Raw genomic sequence first — 23,111 nt, forward strand, 5'->3', positions numbered from 1 at the left:
GTTTAGGTTCTGCTACATTTTATTTTTTGTAATTTCTGTTTATCTATTGGTCTCATAGTTATTGTATATATTATAATTGTATGCCTGCTTCTATCTTACGGAAATATACCAAGAAAATAAAATCATATAATCTCTAATTTGTTTTAGGCACCTAATATTTCTGTAATGGTATAATGCATACAGGAAACATTTCCATTGTGTACATTTCAATTAACATGCAGACAAACGACTAACAAAACAATAAATATGTATTGTTTTGCTAGTTGTTTACTATTCATACCATGTTTTTATGTCAAGCCTTAATCATGCATGTGATTATGCTCTACTGATCCTAATAAACTTTCCCTGTATTGCACCACACCGTGATGCCTTTCGAGTAAGGGATTTTTCCAAACCATACACTTAAACTGACACTCCAGGCACCAAATCAACATCATATAAATAGAGTTGCTATGGCGTCAGGAGGACCTTAGAGGCAATCTTACCTCAAAGGGTTAAACCATTCTCTTAGTTCTCCTAAGTTGCCTTCAGCGGTGAAATCTACTTCCCCTCTGGCGGCATCCAGGTTCAGAATTTTCATAATCAGGAAGCGCAGAGTGCCGCCGGGCAGCGGCACTCTATTTGGCTGAGACCGGACTGAGAGCGATCTGCATTTACTAAACTGTCTTAGAAAGAAGCGTACCTTTCTCAAACCAGTTTAGAAAATGGGAAGTCACTGATTGGCTGAGAGTGTCAGCCAACCGTTCTCAGCCAATCAGTGATGCCACTGCCATGTGGCACTCTGGGCTTCTGGATTTTGAAAATTCTGAAGCCGGATGCTGCCAGAGGGTCAGTGGAGATCATTTAGATGAAGTTGTTTTGGTGCCTGGAGTGTCCCTTTAACTGAAATAGTTATAATAATTGTGATTTAACCCCTTAAGGACCAAACTTCTGGAATAAAAGGGAATCATGACATGTCACACATGTCATGTGTCCTTAAGGGTTTAAAAACTATATCGTACATTATGATGCTCCTTAACTGTTTAGAGAGACAAAGGTGTGAAAGAATATAAAAATGCTTAGAGCACTGTTTGATTTAATGAGAAAGTACAACTTGCTAATGGTCTCATAACAAGAGCTTAAACATCAACATACTGGTTATCTGAAGAACGTCTAACACTTTCTTTATAAAACTTGAGTTCCTGTTTATATATGTTGATGAATTGCCTTGTTTAGAACCATAGGATGTAGGCCATTCTAAATTGATAATGGTATAGGTCAACTGAGACTGTGAAAATTACTAGCTGTTTTATTGTTGCCAAAAAAGAAGAAATACATTTGGTATATGGGTTATTAAAAGAATGGCTGAATCAGTAACATTTTAACATGACAGTTTGGTGATCGATAAAACATTATGCAAAACTTTATACCTGTCTCTGACATTCAAATTGTTAAACTGCTAAGCAAATCAAAAATCATTCCGCTAAGATTGAATGATTCGTTATTTTACCAGTGATCATTTAGTTTGGTCAGCTTCATAGTACAAACTAAAGTGAACTATATTAGCCAACAGTTTTCTTACGGACGTCATCAAGATCCTGTTTGTTACCTGGAAGTTTTTCTGGAAACAAAAAAACATAAAGAACGTTTTAATGTTTGTCAAATAGATCATTACTGATGCAATAAATCAAGCATTATGTTATATATGGCTTTTCAGAATTAGTTCTTAATGGGTTCAAAAAAATAAGAAGAAATGGGTCAGGAGAGTCAATGTTGGGAAGATAAAACAAGTGTCTTTTTATCTATTTAAAAGGAATACTATAGCATTAGGAATACAAAACACCATAGTGTCCCGCTGCCTCCGCACTCACCGTGGTGTTGAAAGGGTTAAAATCCATTCCACACTTTCCTTCATTTAAGCGCATTAGAACTTCACCATAGGAAAGCATTGAATCAATGCTTTTATATAGGGAGTTTGAAGATGCTGGGCTGGCCATCCTCATGCAAAGTGTGAGGATGTTTCAAGGGTTTAAACTCCATGAAAACGCAGGAAGCACCTCAAGTGGCTGTCTGGAAAACAGCCACTAGAGGCTGACTTAATTAACCCTGCAATATAAACAATGCAGTTTCTCTTAAACTGTAACTAAGGGTACAATGACACTGCACCCAGACCACTTCAATGAGATGAAGTGGTCTGGGTGATTATAGTGCAGGCAGGGCCGGATTAAGAGCCCAGTGGGCCTGGTGCTGACAATTATAAGGGGCCTAAGTACAGAATATTATCGACCAAAAACACTAAAACAGACATACCTCTTAAGCATTATGGATCTGGTGGAGATGTTGCCGGAGGGAAACTTATAGGATGCAGCTATAAAAAAAAAAAACTCAGATTCTCTTAAAATATGCTAATCTCTCTCTAAATTATGCTTTCATCTTTGAAGTAAATCCATACCCCCTAACAGCAGTGTCCAGTGAAGCAGTAAGTCAATGGGCAGGGTAAAAGGGTGGGCCAGTGACGCGGATCATGTAACCAGAACTTCCGAAAGGGCCGAACATGCCCAAAAAGGAGGCGTGTCTGCCCAAATAATTGGAAGGCGAGTCTAGCATGAATGCATGTCAGGCTGCCTGCCAATCATGCATGCTGGCCAACAGCTTCCTGAGCTTGGCATAAATGCATCTAATGATGCGCTAGTTCTATGCTTTCTAAGGACTGTCCCCTAGTACTCGCTGGTCCACTTCTATCCTAATCTACTTACTAGAAGGAAGAAGCTCCTGGTATACAGTCTGAGACAGAGAAAAGGTGGATGTAGTGAGTGTAGAAGAAAGGGAACATGGCACAGTGTTAGAGAGACCAAAGTCAGCATTACCTTAACTAATTTAATTTCAGCTAGTCCACACAAGTTTTGTTCCTCTACATCCCTCTTAAGTTTCCATACTTAATCAAGAGTATGTGAAGAGTAATTAGGGTTGCCTAAAAAAATTACAGGCCTTACTAATTTGCATAACTAATTATGCATGCGTGACATCACATGATGTAAATCACAAGGAGTGACAGTGACAAAATGCTGTGAAATCACCAATAAACTACTTAGTTTTATTCTGCTGTATAGATGGATTGCTCCCAGTGTCTCCCTGTCTCCCAGTGTCCCCTAGTGTATGTGTCCCCATGTCTCCCAGTGTCCCCATGACACGAGGGGACATTGTGAAACATGGGGACACTGAGACTATGCATCACAATGTCTCTGTATCCCCATGTCTCTGTGTCCCCATGTCACCCAGGGACACTGAGAGACCTGGGGGCACTGGGAGATATGGGGACACAGACACTGGGAGACATGGGGACACTGAGACATGGGGCCACAGACACTGGGAGACATGGGGACACTGAGACACTAGGGATACTGGGAGACTAGAGACACTGAGACACTAGGGACACTGGGAGACATGGACATACAGACACTAGGGACACTGGGAGACATGGGAACACTGAGAAACTATGGACACTGGGAGACATGGGCACACAGACACTAGGGACACTGGGAGACATGGGGACACTGAGACACCAGGGACACTGGCTGGGAGACATGGGGACACTGATACACTTGGGGACATTGTGTTCCTAGTGTCTGTGTCCCCATGTCTCCCAGTGTCTCAGTGTCCCCATGTGTGTCTGTGTCTCCATGTCCCCTAGTGTTTCAGTGTCCCCATGTGTGTATTTGTGTCTGTGTCCCCATGTCTCCAAGTGTCCCCAAGTGTCTCAGCATCCCCAGAGGTCTCAATGTGTCCCCTAGTGTCTCAGTGTCCCCATGTCTCCCTGCAGCCTTTACACCATCCCTCACTTCTCTGAGCTGTAGGCTGTCTCTGCAGGATGGGAGCTGCTGTCTGGATTATTTGTGCTGTGTAGCTGCTCCCCTGCGGATCAGTGAGTAGAGCAATGCAGGTAAATGCTGTAACTTCCTATCCCTGCCTCTCTCCACACACACAGCGACCCCTGCTGGCCAGTAATGGTATTTCAGAGTAATCTCTGTTTATAATGAGAAAAATACTGCCATTTGTATTGCCGGTATTACTGCAATATCGGCACCGGCCAGGCAGCCTCAAATAAATAAATAAATACCGGCCAGGTGAACAACCCTAAGAGTAGTGTGTGAAAAAAAAAAGTACAATTATTTTTTTTTTTTTTAATCAATGGGCCTATTCCATGGGCCTGGGCCTGGAGCTGCAGCTCCATTAGCCCCTATGTTAATCCGGCCCTGAGTGCAGGGCCGGACTGGGACAAAAATTCAGCCCGGGCAGTTAATGGCAGAGCAGCCCACTGTGAGAGGCGGGGCCAAAAGGGGGGGGCGTGTTAATTGTGTGTGTATGCGTATATAGAGTAGTGTGTGTGTGTGTGTGTGTGGGAATGAATTCATGGGGGTGTGGTGTGTATAAGGGATATAGAGGGTGTAGTGTATGAGTGCAGGGGGTGTAGTGTGTATCTATAGAGGGTATAGAGTGTGTGAGTGTGGAGAGTGTAGTGTATGTTTAGGGGGTATAGAGTTTGTGTACTTTGTGTATGTGAGTGATGGGTGTGTGTATGAGGGTTATAGAGTGTGTGCAATGGGTTTGTGTGTAAGTGCAGGAGATGTAGTGTGTGTGTGTATTTAAAGGGGTATAGAATCTGCGTAGTGTGTGTGTGTAAGTGCAGGGGGTATATAGAGTGTGTTGTGTGTAAGTGCAGGGTGTGTAGTGTGTCAATAGGGCGCAGGATGGCAGAGTGTGTAGTGGATTAATACTGGATAAGATGGCAGGGGGTGTAGTGGGTTAATAGTGTGTAAGATGGCAGGGGGTGTAGTGGGTTAATAGGGGGGATGATGGCAGGGGGTGTAGTGGGTTAATAGGGGTATGATGGCAGGAGGTGTAGTGGGTTAATATGGGGTAAGATGGCAAGGGGTGTAGTGGTTTAATAGGGGTAAGATGGCAGGGGGTATAGTGGGTTAATAGGGGTGTGATGGCGGGGGTGTAGTGGGTTAATAGGTGGTAAGATGGCAGGGGGTGTAGTGGGTTAATACAGGTAAGATGTCAGGGGCTGTAGTAGGTTAATAGGGGCTGTAGTGGGTTAATAGGGGTATGATGGCAGGGGGTGTAGTGGGTTAATACGGGGTAAGATGGCAAGGGGTGTAGTGGTTTAATAGGGGGTAAGATGGCAGGGGGTGTAGTGGGTTAATACGGGGTATGACGGCGGGGGTGTAGTGGGTTAATAGGGGGTAAGATGTCAGGGGGTATAGTGGGTTAATACAGGTAAAATGGCAGGGGGTGTAGTAGGTTAATAGGGGCTGTAGTGGGTTAATGGGGGGTATGATGGCAGGGGGTGTAGTGGGTTAATACAGGTAAGATGGCAGGGGGTGTAGTGGTTTAATAGGGGGTAAGATGGCAGGGGGTATAGTGGGTTAATAGGGGTGTGATGGCGGGGGGTGTAGTGGGCTAATAGGGGGCTAATAGGGGGTAAGATGGCAGGGGGTGTAGTAGGTTAATAGGGGCTTTAGTGGATTATGATGGCAGGGGGTGTAGTGGGTTAATACGGGGTAAGATGGCAAGGGGTGTAGTGGGTTAATAGTGGGTAAGATAAAATAACTAAATTACTTATAGCTAAATATATATGTCCATTTAATTTTATATTTAGAATGCCATGCAGCTTGTCTCACTAGTAGGTGTCCTCAACACGCCAGACAACTATTTAGTAGACAATATGTCTGAAACAGAAGCACAAAGGGGCTTCTGTGGGATAGGAGGGTTATTAAATAAAAAAAAAAAAATAAGATAAAGGAGTCAAGACAAGGGTACTTACAATACCCCTACTTGTACTGTACTTGAAGATGCAGACAGTCACAGGGCAGTCTTGTCTGGGCTCTGCTCTGTCTTGCAGAGCGTTCTGCAGATCTGGCAAGATGCCACCGCAATGCTGTGCACTGTAGCCGGCCGCCGCGCATGTTGCTACTCACATCCAGCTCATGTTGTTGCTGCTCACATCCAGCGGGCCGCGGCCGTAAGAAAAATCTATGCTGGACCATTGACCGCGGCGCGCTGTGTGGCCGCGACAGGATGAACCAGAACAAAAAAAAATTCCTGGCTTGTGGATGGGTGCAGCCAAGGCTCAAAACAGTCCCAGGGAAGGCGGCCTACCGGGAAATCTCCAGGTATCCCGGTAGGCCAGTCCAGCCCTGCTATAGTTTCTCTTTAAAAGGTTTAACCATTTTACAAATAGTGGATATTCATGCCAGTTTGGTGTTTTCCTTGTGGCCCTGTTGTAGATTATTGCTGCACCTGACAGCTGACTCTTCCAAACTAAGGCACAACCAATGTGCATTATGAGAGTTTTAAGAATTGGTTCAAAATGGCTTCATGAGATGAAGTAATTGTTCCTCATACTTGGCACTTGGTGGATAAAGGATCTTTGACCTCAACTGACTTTTTTAAAGTTTCCTTTAAATACAGGTAAGATGTTTAGTGACTCAGCCATGTTATTTTCCCACAATGCAATGAGGGGAATGATGGAGAAATGGTCAAGAAAACATAAACTGTTGAAGGTGCAAAATAGCTGGAAGCCCCTCGGAAACCACACGACTACAAGACTGAATACTAAATGAAGAAATCATTGAAATACACAAAATACTCACTGCATAGTTTGCCTTCACAGGAATTTCTGCAGGTAGAACATGGCCTTCCTGATTCATAGGGTCTGTGCTCCTTACCCATCATATTACCCCTAAGAGACAAAACATTTCCTTCTGCTATTTGCAAATCAATTACCATGACAACGTTTAGTATAGAACCACATTAAGTTTAAAAAAAATAAAAAAAATAAATCAAATATAACATTCTTGACCAAATTAAACTGATACCGGAGAAACTGACGGAAGCCAAGCACAGAGAGATGGACACAGGTTTCTTCAGGAAGGAAGAGATTCTTTATTGGATCACCGATCGGGACTCAGAGGGACTAGCGTCACCAAAATACAGCAAAGTCTGAGTACTGAATACATAGAGTACATTCCTTATATAGCACTGTAGCTCCTCCCACAATTAACTACACCCACACATACCCTTAACCTATTTAATGAATAGAGTCTAAACTCATCCATCCGGTCTAACCACGTGGCTCATCTGATACAAAGGAGAGGGACGCGTAATTCCAGTTCTTACATTCCTGCACCTGGTCAGTACAGTGATGACAGTATCTTAGCTACGTGTAATTAACCAACTGATACTACAAACACATATACATACATATGCCTTGTGGCAATCTTAGCCTGCTAAACTTGTATTTTACTGGAATTACATCACATTCCCCCCTTTGATGCCTCTGATATTTCACAATTACTTGAGGCATCACTTAACCTTGGTTTGCATATACCTCAGGTTACCATGAACCAGACCAGACTTATCTTATGATGTGAATCTTCAACATTCATCTTCTTGCATTGGTTCTCCCTGATCTAGAGCCTTATACTTATATATCGCCATTATCTGTGCAGCAGCCTTCCTCTCTGCTATACTTCCTATCAGGCTTTGCACAGACCTAACTACTAAGGGTATAAGACACGGTAGGAGTAGACACAACAGTAAAATCAGTAGGACTCCACCTACCACTGCCTTAAGCCCTCCAAACCACTCATACCAGCTACCAAACCAACTACTTGGATTGTACCCTTTCCATACCTGAGTAGGCACATGCGCTAGTTTAACCATATGGCTAGTAAGCTCAGCTATTGCTTGCCCTTCGTCATCTATTTGAAGACAGCAATTACTTAGGTTAAACTTCCCACATACACCTCCCTCTACTGCCAAAAGGTAATCCAAGGCTAATCTATTTTGGTAGACTGCTGTCCTCATCCTGGTGTTATGCTTCCCTAGAAGATTGAGCGCTTGTGATGTCTCATTTGTGATAATCTCAACCACCGCCTGTAATCTTATAATACGGTTGAGCATATAAATAGGGGTTCTATAACCAAAGGTACCATCCTCAGCCCACGTGGCTGGCCCATAGTAATCTATAATACGCTGGGGAGGCCATTCATCATCTTCCCAGGCGCCTATCTCTATGGGTCCCCTTTTCTTCCTATGATTCACATCATACACTTTAACACCTAAAGTCTCACCTGTTTCAATCGGTAACAAGAAGAAGGATGGTTTGAGCATACCCAACACACATGCCCCTTCCCAGTCCTGTGGCAGCTCCGAATAGGCTTTCTTACCACAGATCCAGTACAAATTTGCTGGGGCTCTCCAGGTAGATGTGATGGATAGATCAAACCACACATCCTTTAAATTGGCATATCTAGCAAACGGGTTAGATGGTTCTGAGACATTTGAAGCCGACCACCAAGTTGTATTCTTTGTATCATCATCATAAGCTTTTTGCCCTAGACAAGTTAATTCTCCTACAGAAGTATTATACATTATTCCTTTCCTTGCTATGCAAACATAACCTATGATGGAGGTCTTTAATCTCCACTCAGATTTACCTCTAACACTCATATGATAATCGGCTTGTGTAGATATTAATTGGTCAACTGCCTCAGAACCGGACATTACCTCCTTTGCTTCCCAAGGCCATTGGTCTCCCATGTTAGTACCTCCACACACATAGCAGTTGGTAACATTAAGACTACCGGCAATACTTTCAGCTAAATCGATGAACAGGTTTTTAGCATTATGGGGGATCTTATTATCTATACTCATCTCTTCGTAAAAGGAATGGTATACTTGATGAGTCTGGGAGGATACCGTATCAGTCTCTATTCCTATAAACAATAATGTCCCAGGATCTAAACCCGTCCCGTATATTTGAAACCCAAATAAATTTCCATACTTATCTAAGAACTTGTCGGGGTTATTAATGAGTATATGGACTGGGTTGCATTCCATAGACTTACAATAAGGGCTAGTCGGCAACTTAGTCACTATCATGTCTTTGTCTACTGTCTGTCCCCAAGTTGCCCACCCCACACAAGACCAATATGGGCAAAAGTTATAATCTCTATTTGGGCATCTAGGACTTACATATTTATTTTTGCTACTGGGACAAATATATTTATCGTTAGACCCATACGTCCTCTCCCATCTAAGATCCCCACATACATTCCACGGCTTTCTACCACTCGATATCGCTTTACACGCATCAAATAGCAGAACACCCGAAGAATGTACGGATTCTAACACCGTTTTATTAATTAGGGTCCCCTGAGGATCTCCATTCCTGAGAGTCAACCAAATTGTACGAGGCTGATACTCCGGACTGAAGCACTTAGGTTCTCCTACTCCTAAATGGCACACACTATAGTCTATATTTAAGTATCTACATCTCGATACATCTCCTTTACACTCGTATTGTGAATGCCAAATTAGGGTTTGGGATATATGGTTACCTGTTCTCGTAGTCTTAATGCATACCTCACAGCTAGGAGTGTCGGTACCTCTACCTTCCTGAATATAAAAACACATATAAATAAACACTATCAAAAGCACATCTTTCGCCGTCATCCTCAGTCTTCGTCCGTGCGATGGCGCCTCAGCTTCCAGGATGTGAGGGGCTGCAGGGAATGGAGTTCTGCTCATCTTCACAGGTGTCCCTTCGAGACTTTCCTGGCTTATACACTATGTGATGGTAAGCGGACAGGCTTTATTATGGCCTTCTCACTCACACCTGTAACAATAAAATTTGTAATCCACAATAATTCCTCGTTACTCCGACTGAGTAGTGCGTTTTAACCGGATCTTGCAGGGATTCTCTGGATCTGCTGTAACTTGCCAAGAATCGACTGCTGCTGGTTTAACCCTGGAGTGATGTATCCACGGAGTCACTTCTGCTACTTTTATCGCTGTAGGGGTAGACAAAAGAACAACATAAGGACCTCTCCACTTGGGCCCTAACGGTACATTATTCCACTCTTTAATCCACACTTGATCTCCTGGATGATAACTATGAACAGGGGGATAAATATTCACAGGTAATCTATCTTGTACCCATTTCTGTACCTCCTCCATAGTCTTACCCAACTCTACAACCTGCTGCCGGGTAATTCCTTCTCCCAACTGACTCAAGTCCCCCCTTAAGTTACCAAGTACGGGAGGTGGTCGCCCATACATGATTTCAAAAGGAGAGAGGCCCATCCTTCTGGTAGGGGTACTGCGGATTCGCAATAAGGCTATAGGTAAGAGAACGTTCCACTTAAGTTGGGTTTCCTGACACATTTTAGCCAACTGGTTCTTTATAGTTCTATTCATTCTCTCTACCTTACCAGAACTCTGGGGTCTATATGCAGTATGAAGCCTCCACTTTATACCAAGCATATGAGTCAGTTGTTGTAGGCACTGGTGAACAAAAGCTGGACCATTGTCCGATCCTATAGAACAGGGTAGTCCATATCGGGGTATTATTTCTCGTAGCAGGAATCTCACAACTTCTCCTGCTTTCTCTGTACGAGTAGGACATGCTTCTACCCAGCCTGAATAGGTGCACACAATTACCAGCAGGTAACGATGTCCACCCGATTTAGGCATCACTGTAAAGTCTATTTGTAGATCGGACATGGGGAGTCCCCCCATAAACTGAACTCCTGGTGGCTTTACTGGTCCTTGTCTTGCATTATTCTTAGCACACGTTACACATCTGCGTACAATGGCCTGAGTCAAGTTGGACAATCTTGGTATGTAGAAATGTTTTCTAAGAGATTCTTCAGTACTGTCTCTCCCAGAATGTGTCCCGTTGTGATAATTTTGGACAATTTCTACCGCTAGCGATGCTGGTATAACTATTCTTCCATCTTCTAGCTGATACCACTTGTTCTCCAGATACTTTCCCGGTTCAGTCTTTAACCACTCCTCTTCTTGAGCTGTATAAACTGGAGTCCATTGGGACAGTGGAGTTGGTATAAGAGCAGCTATATGCCCTACATACTCCTGTCTTCCTGATTCAGCAGCACGCTTAGCTGCACTATCTGCCATCCGATTTCCCTTGGTTACATCACCATCTCCTCTCAGATGCGCTCGACAATGTATGATACCGACTTCTTTCGGCTCCCACACTGCTTCCAATAGTTGTAGGATTTCAGCTGCGTACTTGATTTCTTTGCCTTCTGAATTCAGTAGTCCTCTTTCTTTATACAAAGCTCCGTGGGCATGAGTGGTTAAAAACGCATACTTAGAGTCCGTATAGATATTTACTCTTAAACCTTCAGCCAATTGTAACGCTCGTGTTAGTGCTATTAATTCTGCCTTTTGTGCTGATGTTCCTTTCGCCAGTGGCCGAGCTTCTATCACCTTGTCTATTGTTGTCACTGCATATCCTGCATAGCGGATCCCTTCTTTCACATAACTACTGCCGTCGGTGTAATATTGAACATCGGGGTTCTGGATGGGAAAATCACGAAGATCTGGTCTACTTGAGAATACTTCATCCATTACTTCCAAACAATCATGTTGACTTTCAGTAGGTTGTGGCAAAAGGGTAGCTGGATTTAAGGTGTTTACAGTCTCTAAATGCACTCTTGGGTTTTCACACAACATTGCTTGATACTTGGTCATACGGCTATTACTAAACCAATGATTTCCTTTGTAATCCAACAACGTCTGTACTGCATGTGGGACTCGTACATAAAGTTCTTGACCCAGAGTGAGTTTATCGGCTTCAGCTACTAGCAGGGCGGCTGCAGCTACGGCTCTTAGACAAGGTGGAAGTCCGCTGGCCACTGCATCCAGTTGCTTAGACATGTAGGCAACAGGTCTTTGCCATGATCCCAAGTACTGTGTCAATACTCCCACAGCCATTCTTCTTTGCTCGTGTACATATAAGTAGAATGGTCGTGTGTGATCAGGTAGACCTAATGCTGGGGCACTCATCAAAGCCTTCTTCACATCTTCAAATGCCGTTTGCTGTTCTTGGGTCCATAGGAAGGGGTCGTGCTCTGTACCTTTGATAGCTGCGTACAGAGGTTTTGCCAGTATCGCATAGCTGGGAATCCATATCCTACAGAAGCCTGCTGCCCCCAAGAATTCTCGCACTTGTCTTCTATTCTTGGGTATTGGTATTTGGCAGACAGCCTCTTTTCTCTCTGGCCCCATAATTCTTTGACCTTCAGAGATATGGAATCCTAGATACTTGACAGTTGGCAAACACAACTGAGCCTTCTTTCTAGACACCTTGTATCCTGCCTTCCAGAGAATGTGTAGTAGATCGTGCGTTGCTTGCTGACAGATTTCTTTTGTAACTGCTGCTATCAACAAGTCATCTACATATTGTAACAATACACACTCTCCTGGGATGGACTCGAAATCCAATAGATCTTGACTTAGGGCTGAACCAAATAGGGTAGGTGAATTTTTAAACCCTTGGGGCAGTCTTGTCCAAGTCATTTGGCGTTTTGAGCCCGTTACAGCGTTCTCCCATTGGAAAGCGAAAATACATTGACTTTCTGCGGCAATTCGGAGGCAAAAGAAGGCATCTTTGAGATCTAAGACTGTGAAGTAAGTAGCCCCGCCCGGAATTAAAGCAAGCAGGTTATATGGATTGGGTACAACTGGATGTATGCTAACAACCGCATCATTGACTGCTCTTAAGTCCTGCACAGGTCGATACTCATCTGTGCCGGGCTTTTGAACAGGCAGCAATGGGGTGTTCCAGGGGGAAGTACAGAATTTTAGGATACCATACCGTATGAACTTATCCAGATAGGATTGGATGTTCTTCTTAGCCTTCTGCGGGATGTGATATTGTCTTAGGCTCACTGGATAAACCCCATGTTTCAGTTCAATTTTTATTGGTGGAATATTGCGGGCCAGTCCTGGTGGGTTGTTCTCTGCCCAAACTCCTGGTATGTTAAACAATGTCTCATCACTCCTAGGGTTTTGGCTAGTCAACACTGTATAAAGTCGCCACTCTTCTTCCTTTGGTACGGATAAAGTCATAATACCTGAAGGTCCATTAAACTTTAAAGATGTTGTTCCATCTGGTAGGAACGTAATCTGCGCTTGTAATTTGGATAGCATATCACGTCCCAGCAATTGGACTGGACATTCAGGCATATAAAGGAATTGGTGTTTTACTACGTGGCCTCCCAATGTACAGAGTCGACTTTTAAGAACCGGTCTTTCAGCACTTCTTCCAGTTGCTCCTATCACAGTAATAGTCCTTCCAGATGGAGGAGCAACTAGATTAGTCACCACTGAATGTTCAGCACCAGTGTCGATCATGAACGCACTCCTTTTCCCCCCTATTGATACATCGACCATAGGCTCCGCTCGACCAAGGGGGATGGAGCCCGGTCGGTATCAATAGTCCTCCATGACCGTGTCAGCCAATCCTACAAAGTCCCTACCTTCTCTATCGCGAGACCTTTGCGCTGCTGGAATATACCTGTCTTCCCTAACACTTCCTCTGTTCCCATTACTCCCTCTATAACCATTACTCCCTCCGGGACCTCCTCTACCTCTCGCTCTGCCTCTAAAGTTTCCGTAGCCTGCCCTGGGTTGGTCTCTCTCGTACTGCTCTCTTTGCGGACATTCGTTCCTCCAATGCCCTTCTTCCTTGCAATACGCACACTGATCCCTACTCAAAGGCTCCCTACTCCATCTATTATTGCCTCTATCTGGGCCCCGTTTATCTACGCCTGCGATCGCTACCGCTAGCATATCAGCCTTTTTACGCATCTTGCGCTCCTCCTCTTTCTTGCTTTCTGTTTCCCTATTCATATAGACCTTATTAGCTACCTCCATTAGTTGGGAGATTGACATACCTGCAAACCCTTCTAACTTTTGTAGCTTGCGCTTAATATCTCCGTAAGCTTGGCTGACAAAGGCGGAGTTAACCATTCGGGAATTGTCTGCGTCTTCCGGATTAAAGGGGGTGTACAAGCGGTACGCCTCCAATAATCGGTCATAAAAGACACTGGGCGCTTCATCGCTTTTCTGGATCACCTCAACTGTCTTCGACATGTTAATGGCTTTCTTTCCTCCGGCTTTCATGCCAGCAATTATAGCGTCTCTATAGGCTCTGAGTTGAACCATATCAGCACCATTTACGTTCCAATCGGGATCAGTGTTGGGATAATGTGTTGCGGCCCATGCTGCTGGATTAGCTTGGTTCAAAGCACGGGCTCTATCCTCTAATGCTTTAATGGCTGCTTGATTTATTCTTGTCCTTTCCTCATTGTTAAATAAAGTCATTAATAACTGCTGGCAATCAGCCCATGTCGGATTATGTGTCTGTACTATTGAGGTGAACAGATCAGTCATGGCTTGTGGTTTCTCAGTATACGAGGAATTATGGGTCTTCCAGTTTAAAAGGTCGGTAGTGGTGAAAGGGACATATACGAAGACAGGGTCAGCTTGTGCCATTTGACCTGCGGCATTAATATAGGCTGACCCGGGATTCAGACGAAGAGGCATCTGATAGTGTCTCAATTGTTGGGCACCGGTCAACTGTCGGGTCTGTATGGGGCTACGTGGAGGGGCGTCAGTCATGGGTTCCGGTCGGGGAGAGATAGGGTATGGGGATGTGGGAGGTTGGTTTTGGGAAAAGGTGGTAAATAGAACACTTCGGGCCGAGCTAGATGAAGCTTGACCGGAAGTCTGAAGTGGCGCCAAATCAGGATATTCGTTTCTAATGGGGGTGGGTTCTGGTTCCGGAAGGGGAGATTTAGTACGAGGGGGGGTGGATCCTGTACTGGAGGAGGAAGCGGAAGTGGATGAGGGTAATGAGGGAAGGGTTACAGGACTTCCTGTATTTGCGTCACTTCCTCTTACCGGAAAGTAAGGGGGCGGCAAAGGGATCTCGGACTCAGGGGGCGTGTCCAAAATGGGCCTAACACCAGCCCTAGTGGACGAACAAGTCCTAGCTACCATGAGGCGACACTGTTCCTCGTGGCATGTCCGGAGCCATTTTGGCGAGTCATTTACGGCCTGTCTCCAACAATCAATATAAGGAAACTGGCCGTAAAGTTCAGGCCTACCTGATACAGCCACGTGTAAGCGCTGTACCAGAGTTGGATCCAAACTGCCACGTGGCGGCCATGCCGCAACCAAAGTAGGCCACTCCCTAGTGCACAAAGTGACCAAACGTACAGGGGACATCTTAACCCCAAAATCACAAACTTTGAATCCCTTTTTAAAATTCTTAACCATACATCCTAAGGGATCCGGAATCGTTGACTGCGACGCACCCATATTTAACAGTGGAACGTCGTCGACAACGATTACTATACACGCGTACTATTCAACAGTCACACCCGTTTCCTCTGGCAACAGCACCACGTGGTATGGTTACCAAGTGAAACGTACACAATAACAATAAACACTCAGGGAATTCCCATACACACACAGCTGCTACACCAGTCACTATATAATCAATATTATGCCCTTTGGCGTAACTACACAGTCACCCACGCTATAATTCTCTATATACGAATTACCCGTCTATAACACACCCCAGTAACATCGTCTTTTACAAATAGCGGTTACAGTACGGTTAGCATAGGTCAAAGCACAAGTTAAGGTCACAATACAATTATTAGTGGTTATGGTGTTAAACATGCAATGGACGACAATGATTAGTACTTATTATACAGTGTCAGTAAATATACAGGGTTATGGTACCGTGCACTATAATACAGCAACACACTATTAACACTCTCGCTAGACGGCTGAGCTCGCGCTATCTAACAAGATATACACTTTACTAAACAATCGTTAACACATTTACAATTCCCAACTAAACTATTGGCCAGTACCTTGAATGGACTACCTAAAACTATATACACCCGTTTTGGTTAGCCACACTGCCCAATCACCACATATACATAGCGAGCTAGAGAACCGAATTTACACAGGCGCCTCTTAGTCGTACTATCAAAAGTCTAGTGGGTTCCAAATTTACACGCCTTCCCACTTAGCCCAGATAGGATGAGAACTAGCGAACCGAATTTACACAGGCGCCGCTTAGTCTCCCGGTCCCTCCGACCTAGCGAACGTAATATACACCCTAGAACGCTAGTCTAGACAAGACACCGGTGTCCGGCTAGGGCTATTTACACCAGGACCCCGCCTGACTAACCAAATCAAACGGTCTGACTAAAGAGCGTTCGATCGAGCGGTGCGCCTTCGCTCCTTCCCTCCGACAGAGGGGGCAGATACAGATTCAAAAACCCCTTTGGGCCTACCGCACAATCGGTATACCCCTAGCGGGTCCTGCCGTCTAAAACAGCAGTTATCTTACCTCCTCGTTCCTGAACCTGAGTTCACACTCATCGACGGGGACACCCCAGCACTTCTCACGTAGAGGCCGATGATCTCCTGGACAACAGACCAGTGGCGCCGAGACGAAGGGAGGTCCACGCAGAAGTTCAGGGGTGCAGCCGTAGAGAACGTGGGCAAAGATAGACCGTCTCACGCCTCTGCCTCTCAGCTACCGTTGAACGATGAGCTTCCCGGCCAATGCACCAAATGATACCGGAGAAACTGACGGAAGCCAAGCACAGAGAGATGGACACAGGTTTCTTCAGGAAGGAAGAGATTCTTTATTGGATCACCGATCGGGACTCAGAGGGACTAGCGTCACCAAAATACAGCAAAGTCTGAGTACTGAATACATAGAGTACATTCCTTATATAGCACTGTAGCTCCTCCCACAATTAACTACACCCACACATACCCTTAACCTATTTAATGAATAGAGTCTAAACTCATCCATCCGGTCTAACCACGTGGCTCATCTGATACAAAGGAGAGGGACGCGTAATTCCAGTTCTTACATTCCTGCACCTGGTCAGTACAGTGATGACAGTATCTTAGCTACGTGTAATTAACCAACTGATACTACAAACACATATACATACATATGCCTTGTGGCAATCTTAGCCTGCTAAACTTGTATTTTACTGGAATTACATCACAAAACTTTATTCAGATCAGTGGAAGTAGTTTTAAGAAAAACACAGAGATATTCACTAAACTCTGAAGCCTGAATTGTTAAATTGAGGCTAAATTGCCAAGCTGTTACTATATTCGAGTTTGAAAATTTCTTCAGATAATTTACGCTAAATGTTGCAAAATTTTGCAGACACAGCCCAGCACAATTCAGAGCTTAGTGAAAAAAACATATGAATCCTAAATCTTATCAGTCAAATAAAATTACCTTAAAGGATCACTATAGTCAACATATAAAAGCAAAAAAGACAGGTCCCCTAGCCTTCTTTCTTGCTTTTTTATGAACTTGCCACTAAAAAATTAATCCGAGCCCTTTTTATTAATAAAACTTACCTCCGTTGCAGCGCTGAGCTCCTTGCCAGGCCACGCCACCTTTTTCATCAAAATGACAAAATTGCAGGGGCCAATCAGACACTTCTCTTTGAGAAGCGTCATTGCTTTCTGCTGCGCATGCGCGGCTTCGTGCTGCAGCAATCAGGTTCTTCATAGAGCGGCATTGAATGTGCAGGAGGCTGGGTGCAGGAGATCTTATCTCCCACAATCCCACGCGCTGCTGACAGCCTCAGGGAGACAGGATGCTCATGCACAGTGCTCTGTCTGCTGACAGCACATTTGAGTGGATGGATGCGAATTATGCATCCATCAACTTGGAAGTCCCTCTGGTGACAGTCTGGTGTTCCTAGCTTTCAATGTAAACACTGTTTTTTCTCAGAAAATACAGTGTTTACATGAGAAAGGCTGCAGGGAGCTATAGTTCTCCCCTCAACAACCTTGTTAAGCTGAAGTTGTTCAGGTGACTATAATGGCCCTTTAACCACTTAAGGACCATATGACTATCTATGCTTTAATGTCTATTGATGCCATAGAGCAGGCTTCCTCAAACTCTGGCCCTCTAGATGTTGCTGAACTACAACTCTCATGATTCTATGAATGAAATAGGCTGAGAATCATGGGACTTGTAGTTCAACAACATCTGGAGGGCCAGAGTTTCTGCAAGCCTGCCATAGACTATCATGCAGTAAAAGTAATTGCCGGGGTTAAATCACTGCTGATACCAAGGAACCCCGAGCAGAGCTGTATTTAACGCAAGGCAAACAAGGCATTTACTTAAGGCGGCACTTCCAGGGGTGGCGGCAAAAAACACCACCACAAGCACACAGGCAAATGCCTTGTTTGCCTTGTGTCCTGGTGGGCCCAAGAGCTGGCTGGCTGGCTACCTTAGGGTCTCCCCATGGTGTTAAACTACTAATATTGTATCCGGATGGTGAGGGAGCCCTGTCTGAGGACATTCTATCCGGATGGTGAGGGAGCCTCTTCTTGATCCCTTGCACTCCCTTCTGTGATGTCAGGAGTCGGAATATGACGTCACTCTGGTCCTAGCATCACTAAGCGGTGCAGAGGGAGCTGAACAATAAGAGCTCAGTTCCCTCGCCGCCTCCATTGAGCGCCAGCAACCCCAGCAGAGCCAGCCCAGCCAGCAGCCCCATTAGAGCCAGCAGCCCCAGCAAAGCCAGCAACCCCAGCAGAGCCATCCCAGTCAGCAGCCCCAGCAGAGCCAGCTTAGTCAGCAGGAAACAACAAGGACCCTGTCGAGTCAGCCCAGCAGCTGTCAGGTCCCAAAGGTAGGGAGACTGGGTGGATTTAAATTGTATATATATATATATATATATATATATATATATATATATATATATATATATATATATATATATATATATTAATAATTTGTGAGTGTAATGAATGTATGAGAAAATGAGTGTGTTTGTCAGTGTGTGTGGGTCAGTCAGTGAATGTGTGTATCTGTCAGTGTGTGTTTGTGTCTGTCAGTGAGTGTGTGTCTGTCATTGTGAGTCTGTATGTTTGTCATTGTAAGTGTGTGTCTGTTAGTGAGTGTGTGTCATTGTGAATGTCTGTCAGTGAGTGTGTGTATGTATGTCTGTGAGTGCATGTAGCTGTCAGTGTGTGTGTGTGAGTGAATGTGTGTGTGTCTGTCAGAGTGTGTCAAATCAGTGAGGAGTGTGTGTCAATGTGTGTCTGTCAGTGTATGTGTATCTGAGAGTATGCATCTGTCAGTGAGTGGGTGTGCCAGTGTGTGTCTCAGTGAAAGTGTGTGTTGGTTAAACAGTGAGTGTGCCAATGACTGCATATGTGTGCCAATGACTGTGTATCTGTCAGTATGTGTATGTCAGTGCATGTATCAATGAGGACGTGTGTCTGTCAGTCAAAAAATTGGCCCTGACATAAATTGGTGATGCAAATTTAGATTAGGGGGGTGCCCGAATTTAGTTGTGCCTAGGGCAGCACAATACCAAAATACACCACTGACCCCAAGTATCTTTCAATCTGAGCGATCTAGCTCAGACATGATATTTCTAACACTGCCTCGAACCAGCAGAATTATAAAAAAAGCTGATCACCACAGTTAGTGGCCCATGACTGACAGAAGGGATATTAGCAGCACGAAAAGTGAGCACTCATATAGCCTTTTTAAATGGATTTAGGTACAGTGGCTGAGCGATCATGCTTAGCTGTAACAAATTTAAAATGGTCTATGCTGCCCCCAGCCTGGTTCTATCCCCCAATGTAAGGGAGACCCATGGGTTACTGAAAAGGTCTCCCTACATGTTCCTATCCTCCTGAATTAGTTTTGGGCTTTGTCAGCTACACAGCACTGATCTCTGTGTGAAGGAGCTGTAGCATTAGAAGGTGGGAATAAAGGGTGGGGTTAGATGGCGGGAGGACTGGGATTGGAGGGTGGAATTAGGACTGGGAATATAGATATGATTATTTTTTGGCACTGCAGTTACCATGCTTCTAAATCATACTAGTTTAGATAGGATTATTGGTAGGACTATGGGTTGGATAATGTCTTATATTATGGTTAGGATTAAGGTTGGATTATGGGTAGGATTAGGAGTTGGAAAAAGGGGTTAGATTATGGGTAGAATTATATCTTGAATTATGGGCTGGATTAAAGGTTCAATTAATTGAAATCCTAAAAATATTGGGTGTTTTAACAATCAGGATTAATTTGTGAATCTATTTTAGGTTTTCTTCATTTGCACTTGGTGCAAAAAAATAGCAGTTTCTTCAAAGGACAGGGACACTGTACCCAGACCACTTCTTCTCAATGAATTAATCTAGGGGACAGATGGAATGAATGTACTACTGCATGTTTTTTCCACTTCTTAAAGTGACACAGTAGGTTAGAATTGACCCTTATATGTAATACATATGTAATACATTAAAAAAATAGAATTTACTAAGTTAAAAACAGCCTGTGTTTAACCCTCCTGGGTCTTTATCAAGATCACGGTGATCTTGATAAAGACCCAGGAGGGTCGAAACGTTGATTTCTGTTAACCACAGTTTATGTATTCTTTTGGAATGCAGTAAATACTTTTGTTTCATTTGAATGAAGACCTAGTGTGCTCCCTTTATTGCCTTTTCTATATATTACGCGGGATTGCACCTAGGCATTTTATAATCTCTTAATATCTCGGATAAAGGAGGAGTGCCCTGCTGTTTACTATTTTTATATATATATATATATATATATATATATATATATATATATATATATGTATATATATATATATATATATATATATATATATATATATATATATATATATATATATATATACACACACATTTATTTTATTTTAAACTTGTCTATTTTTTTTTTTTTACACTACACACCAGCAGGGGGACTGTCTGACATTTCAGACAGTCCCCCTGCTGGCATATCCATAGTCAGCTATAGGGGGCCATGTGATCGCTCTTTGAGAGCGATCACTTGGCCCCCGTGGGCCTGATTTGCCGTGGGAGGGCTGCCTGGGCTGTTAGGCAGTCCTCCCGAAGAGGATTACGGCGGAGGTAAGTAAATCTCACCTCCTGGGGCAGAAAGCCGTTACGGCGTTCTATGCCGCTGCAACGGCTTTGAAGCCCATTTAAATGGGGACGGCATAGAACGCCGTAACTGCGTTAAGGGGTTAACATAGTTCATACTTGTAACGGACCGTTTCAGCATAAAATAACCAATAACATAGATGTTACCTCCCACACATCCCCTCCCCTTAGTGTGACACTTAATCCCATTATGTGTACAGTTCAAAATATACTTTTACACAACTTTCATAACTTTAAAACCATACATCACATTCACATAAAAATACATATCCACAATCAATCCATTCAGGGGAACAACATATTAAAAAATGGCATGAATCAGACCAGGGGTTAAAAAGTTAGTAAAAGTATCTTTTATTCCCCCTGGCTCAAACAGTAAAAGTAAAACATCCCCACAATGCATCCTGGCTTCCTCCCTTCTGCCTTGGAGATAATTGGAGAAGAAATCTAATTATCCAGGACTAGAGGCAGACTCCATTAACCACATGGTTGCAAAACAACATAAAACTCTTTAAAATACATAAAGTCACATTTTATACATTAAACACAGACATTTAACATATCCCCAGATAGCTCAGGTCTGCGTGCACATTATTAGGTGAATGGCACGCAGACCACACAAATACAGTTTAATTGCCATGGAGCCAAAGTCTTTCCCATAGTCTTTCATTATATGAATAGGCTCCATGGCATAGCTATCTGGGGGGTATCACTGCTCACACAGGGCAAGTACCGAATGGCCCCACTGTATTTAAAGGGCCAGAATGAGTGACATGCACTCTGTTAGGGCCGAATAATGTTTGTAAAGGGCCCAATCTCCCAGGGCCATAGTCCAAAGGCAGCAGGCGGGCAACCAGGCTCCTCCAATACAATGTGGCGAGATTGGTTTCGTCACATCTCTCCCCCTTTCCAAAAGGACTAACAGGGTACCTGACCTCCTGCCGGTCAGTGCCCTTGTTAGTCCAGCAACCCACCCATAAAGCAAAAAAAACAGTACAGCCCACCCACAATAAATAGTTACTACACCTGGGTAGAGGAGAAGTTTGTCCATGTCCAGGTGCCTCACCACGGCTGTGTAGGGGACTGGTAGGCTGCCTTGGTGGGTTGCTGAGTGGGCAGAGACCAGCGGTACTCTGTCCTGGTGCCAGCACTACCACCGGAGTAGTCTGGTTGGAGCCTGGTTGCTGGAGACGGACTGTCTCCCCCTTAGTTGCATAGCTCTGCTGCTGAGTGGGGAGACCGGTTGTCTCCCCCTTGGATACACAGCTCTGTCGTGGGGGGGTAGGACCGACCGTCCCTACCCCCTGTGTGGTGAGTGCAGAGACCACGGTCCCATCTGCACCGGTGGGGGGTTTACAGTCTCCCCCTGGTATATTAAGCTGCCGCTGGGGAGAGGGGGTAACAGGCTCCTCTCCCACTAGAACACTCTGCCGCTGGGGAAAGGAGACTGGGCTCTCTATTCCCTGCACATTACGGATCCGCCGCTGGGGAGAGGTGGTAGCAAGCTCCTCTCCCATACATACTTTCCACCTTTGTGGAGGGAGACCGACTGTCTCTCCTCCCAATACAGTGTCCTGCCGCTGGGGAAAGGAGACTGGGCTCTCTATTCCCTGCACATCAATGATCCGCCGCTGGGGAGAGGTGGTAGCAAGCTCCTCTCCCATACATACTTCCATCATCTGTGGAGGGAGACCGACTGTCTCTCCTCCCAATACAGTGTCCTGCTGCTGGGGAAAGGAGACTGGGCTCTCTATTCCCTGCTGGACATTCTGCCTTTTGGGAAAGGAGACTGGGCTCTCTATTCCCAAAACATCACACTGCTGTTGGGGGGTAGGACCAACTACCTCTGCCCCCTGTAACTCAGCCTGCCGCTGGGGAGGGAGGACGCTGCTCTCCTCTCCCTGCACTTCACATTGCCTTCCCGGCATATCACTCTGCTGCTGGGGGGTAGGACCAACTACCTCTGCCCCCTGTAACTCAGCCTGCCGCTGGGGAGGGAGGACACTGCTCTCCTCTCCCTGCACTTTACACTGCCGCTGGGGAATGGAGACTGGGCTCCCAATTCCCAATAAATCACGCTGCTGCTGGGGGGTAGGACCAACTACCTCTGCCCCCTGTAACTCAGCCTGCCACTGGGGAGGGAGGACGCTGCTCTCCTCTCCCTGCACTTCACACTGCCTTCCCGGCATATCACTCTGCTGCTGGGGGGTAGGACCAACTACCTCTGCCCCCTGTAACTCAGCCTGCCGCTGGGGAATGGA

The 23,111-nt window shown here is 44.8% G+C and overlaps 1 protein-coding gene across 1 annotated transcript in view; it reads right to left on the reverse strand.

Annotated features, from left to right (window-relative positions):
• Positions 1 to 1,265: 1,265 nt before the first annotated feature.
• Positions 1,266 to 23,111, reverse strand: part of LOC134585434 (allurin-like) — an 80,271-nt gene continuing 58,425 nt past the window's right edge. Inside the window, exons 6-7 of the mRNA XM_063440852.1 lie at positions 6,636 to 6,724; positions 1,266 to 1,600 (exon numbers count right to left, since the gene is read on the reverse strand). Of these exons, the coding sequence (XP_063296922.1) occupies positions 1,542 to 1,600; positions 6,636 to 6,724 (148 nt within the window). The 3' untranslated portion in view covers positions 1,266 to 1,541. The remainder of the gene's footprint in view (positions 1,601 to 6,635; positions 6,725 to 23,111) is intronic.

This window comes from Pelobates fuscus, chromosome 2 (genome assembly GCF_036172605.1).
Source record: "Pelobates fuscus isolate aPelFus1 chromosome 2, aPelFus1.pri, whole genome shotgun sequence".
NCBI lineage: Eukaryota > Metazoa > Chordata > Amphibia > Anura > Pelobatidae > Pelobates > Pelobates fuscus.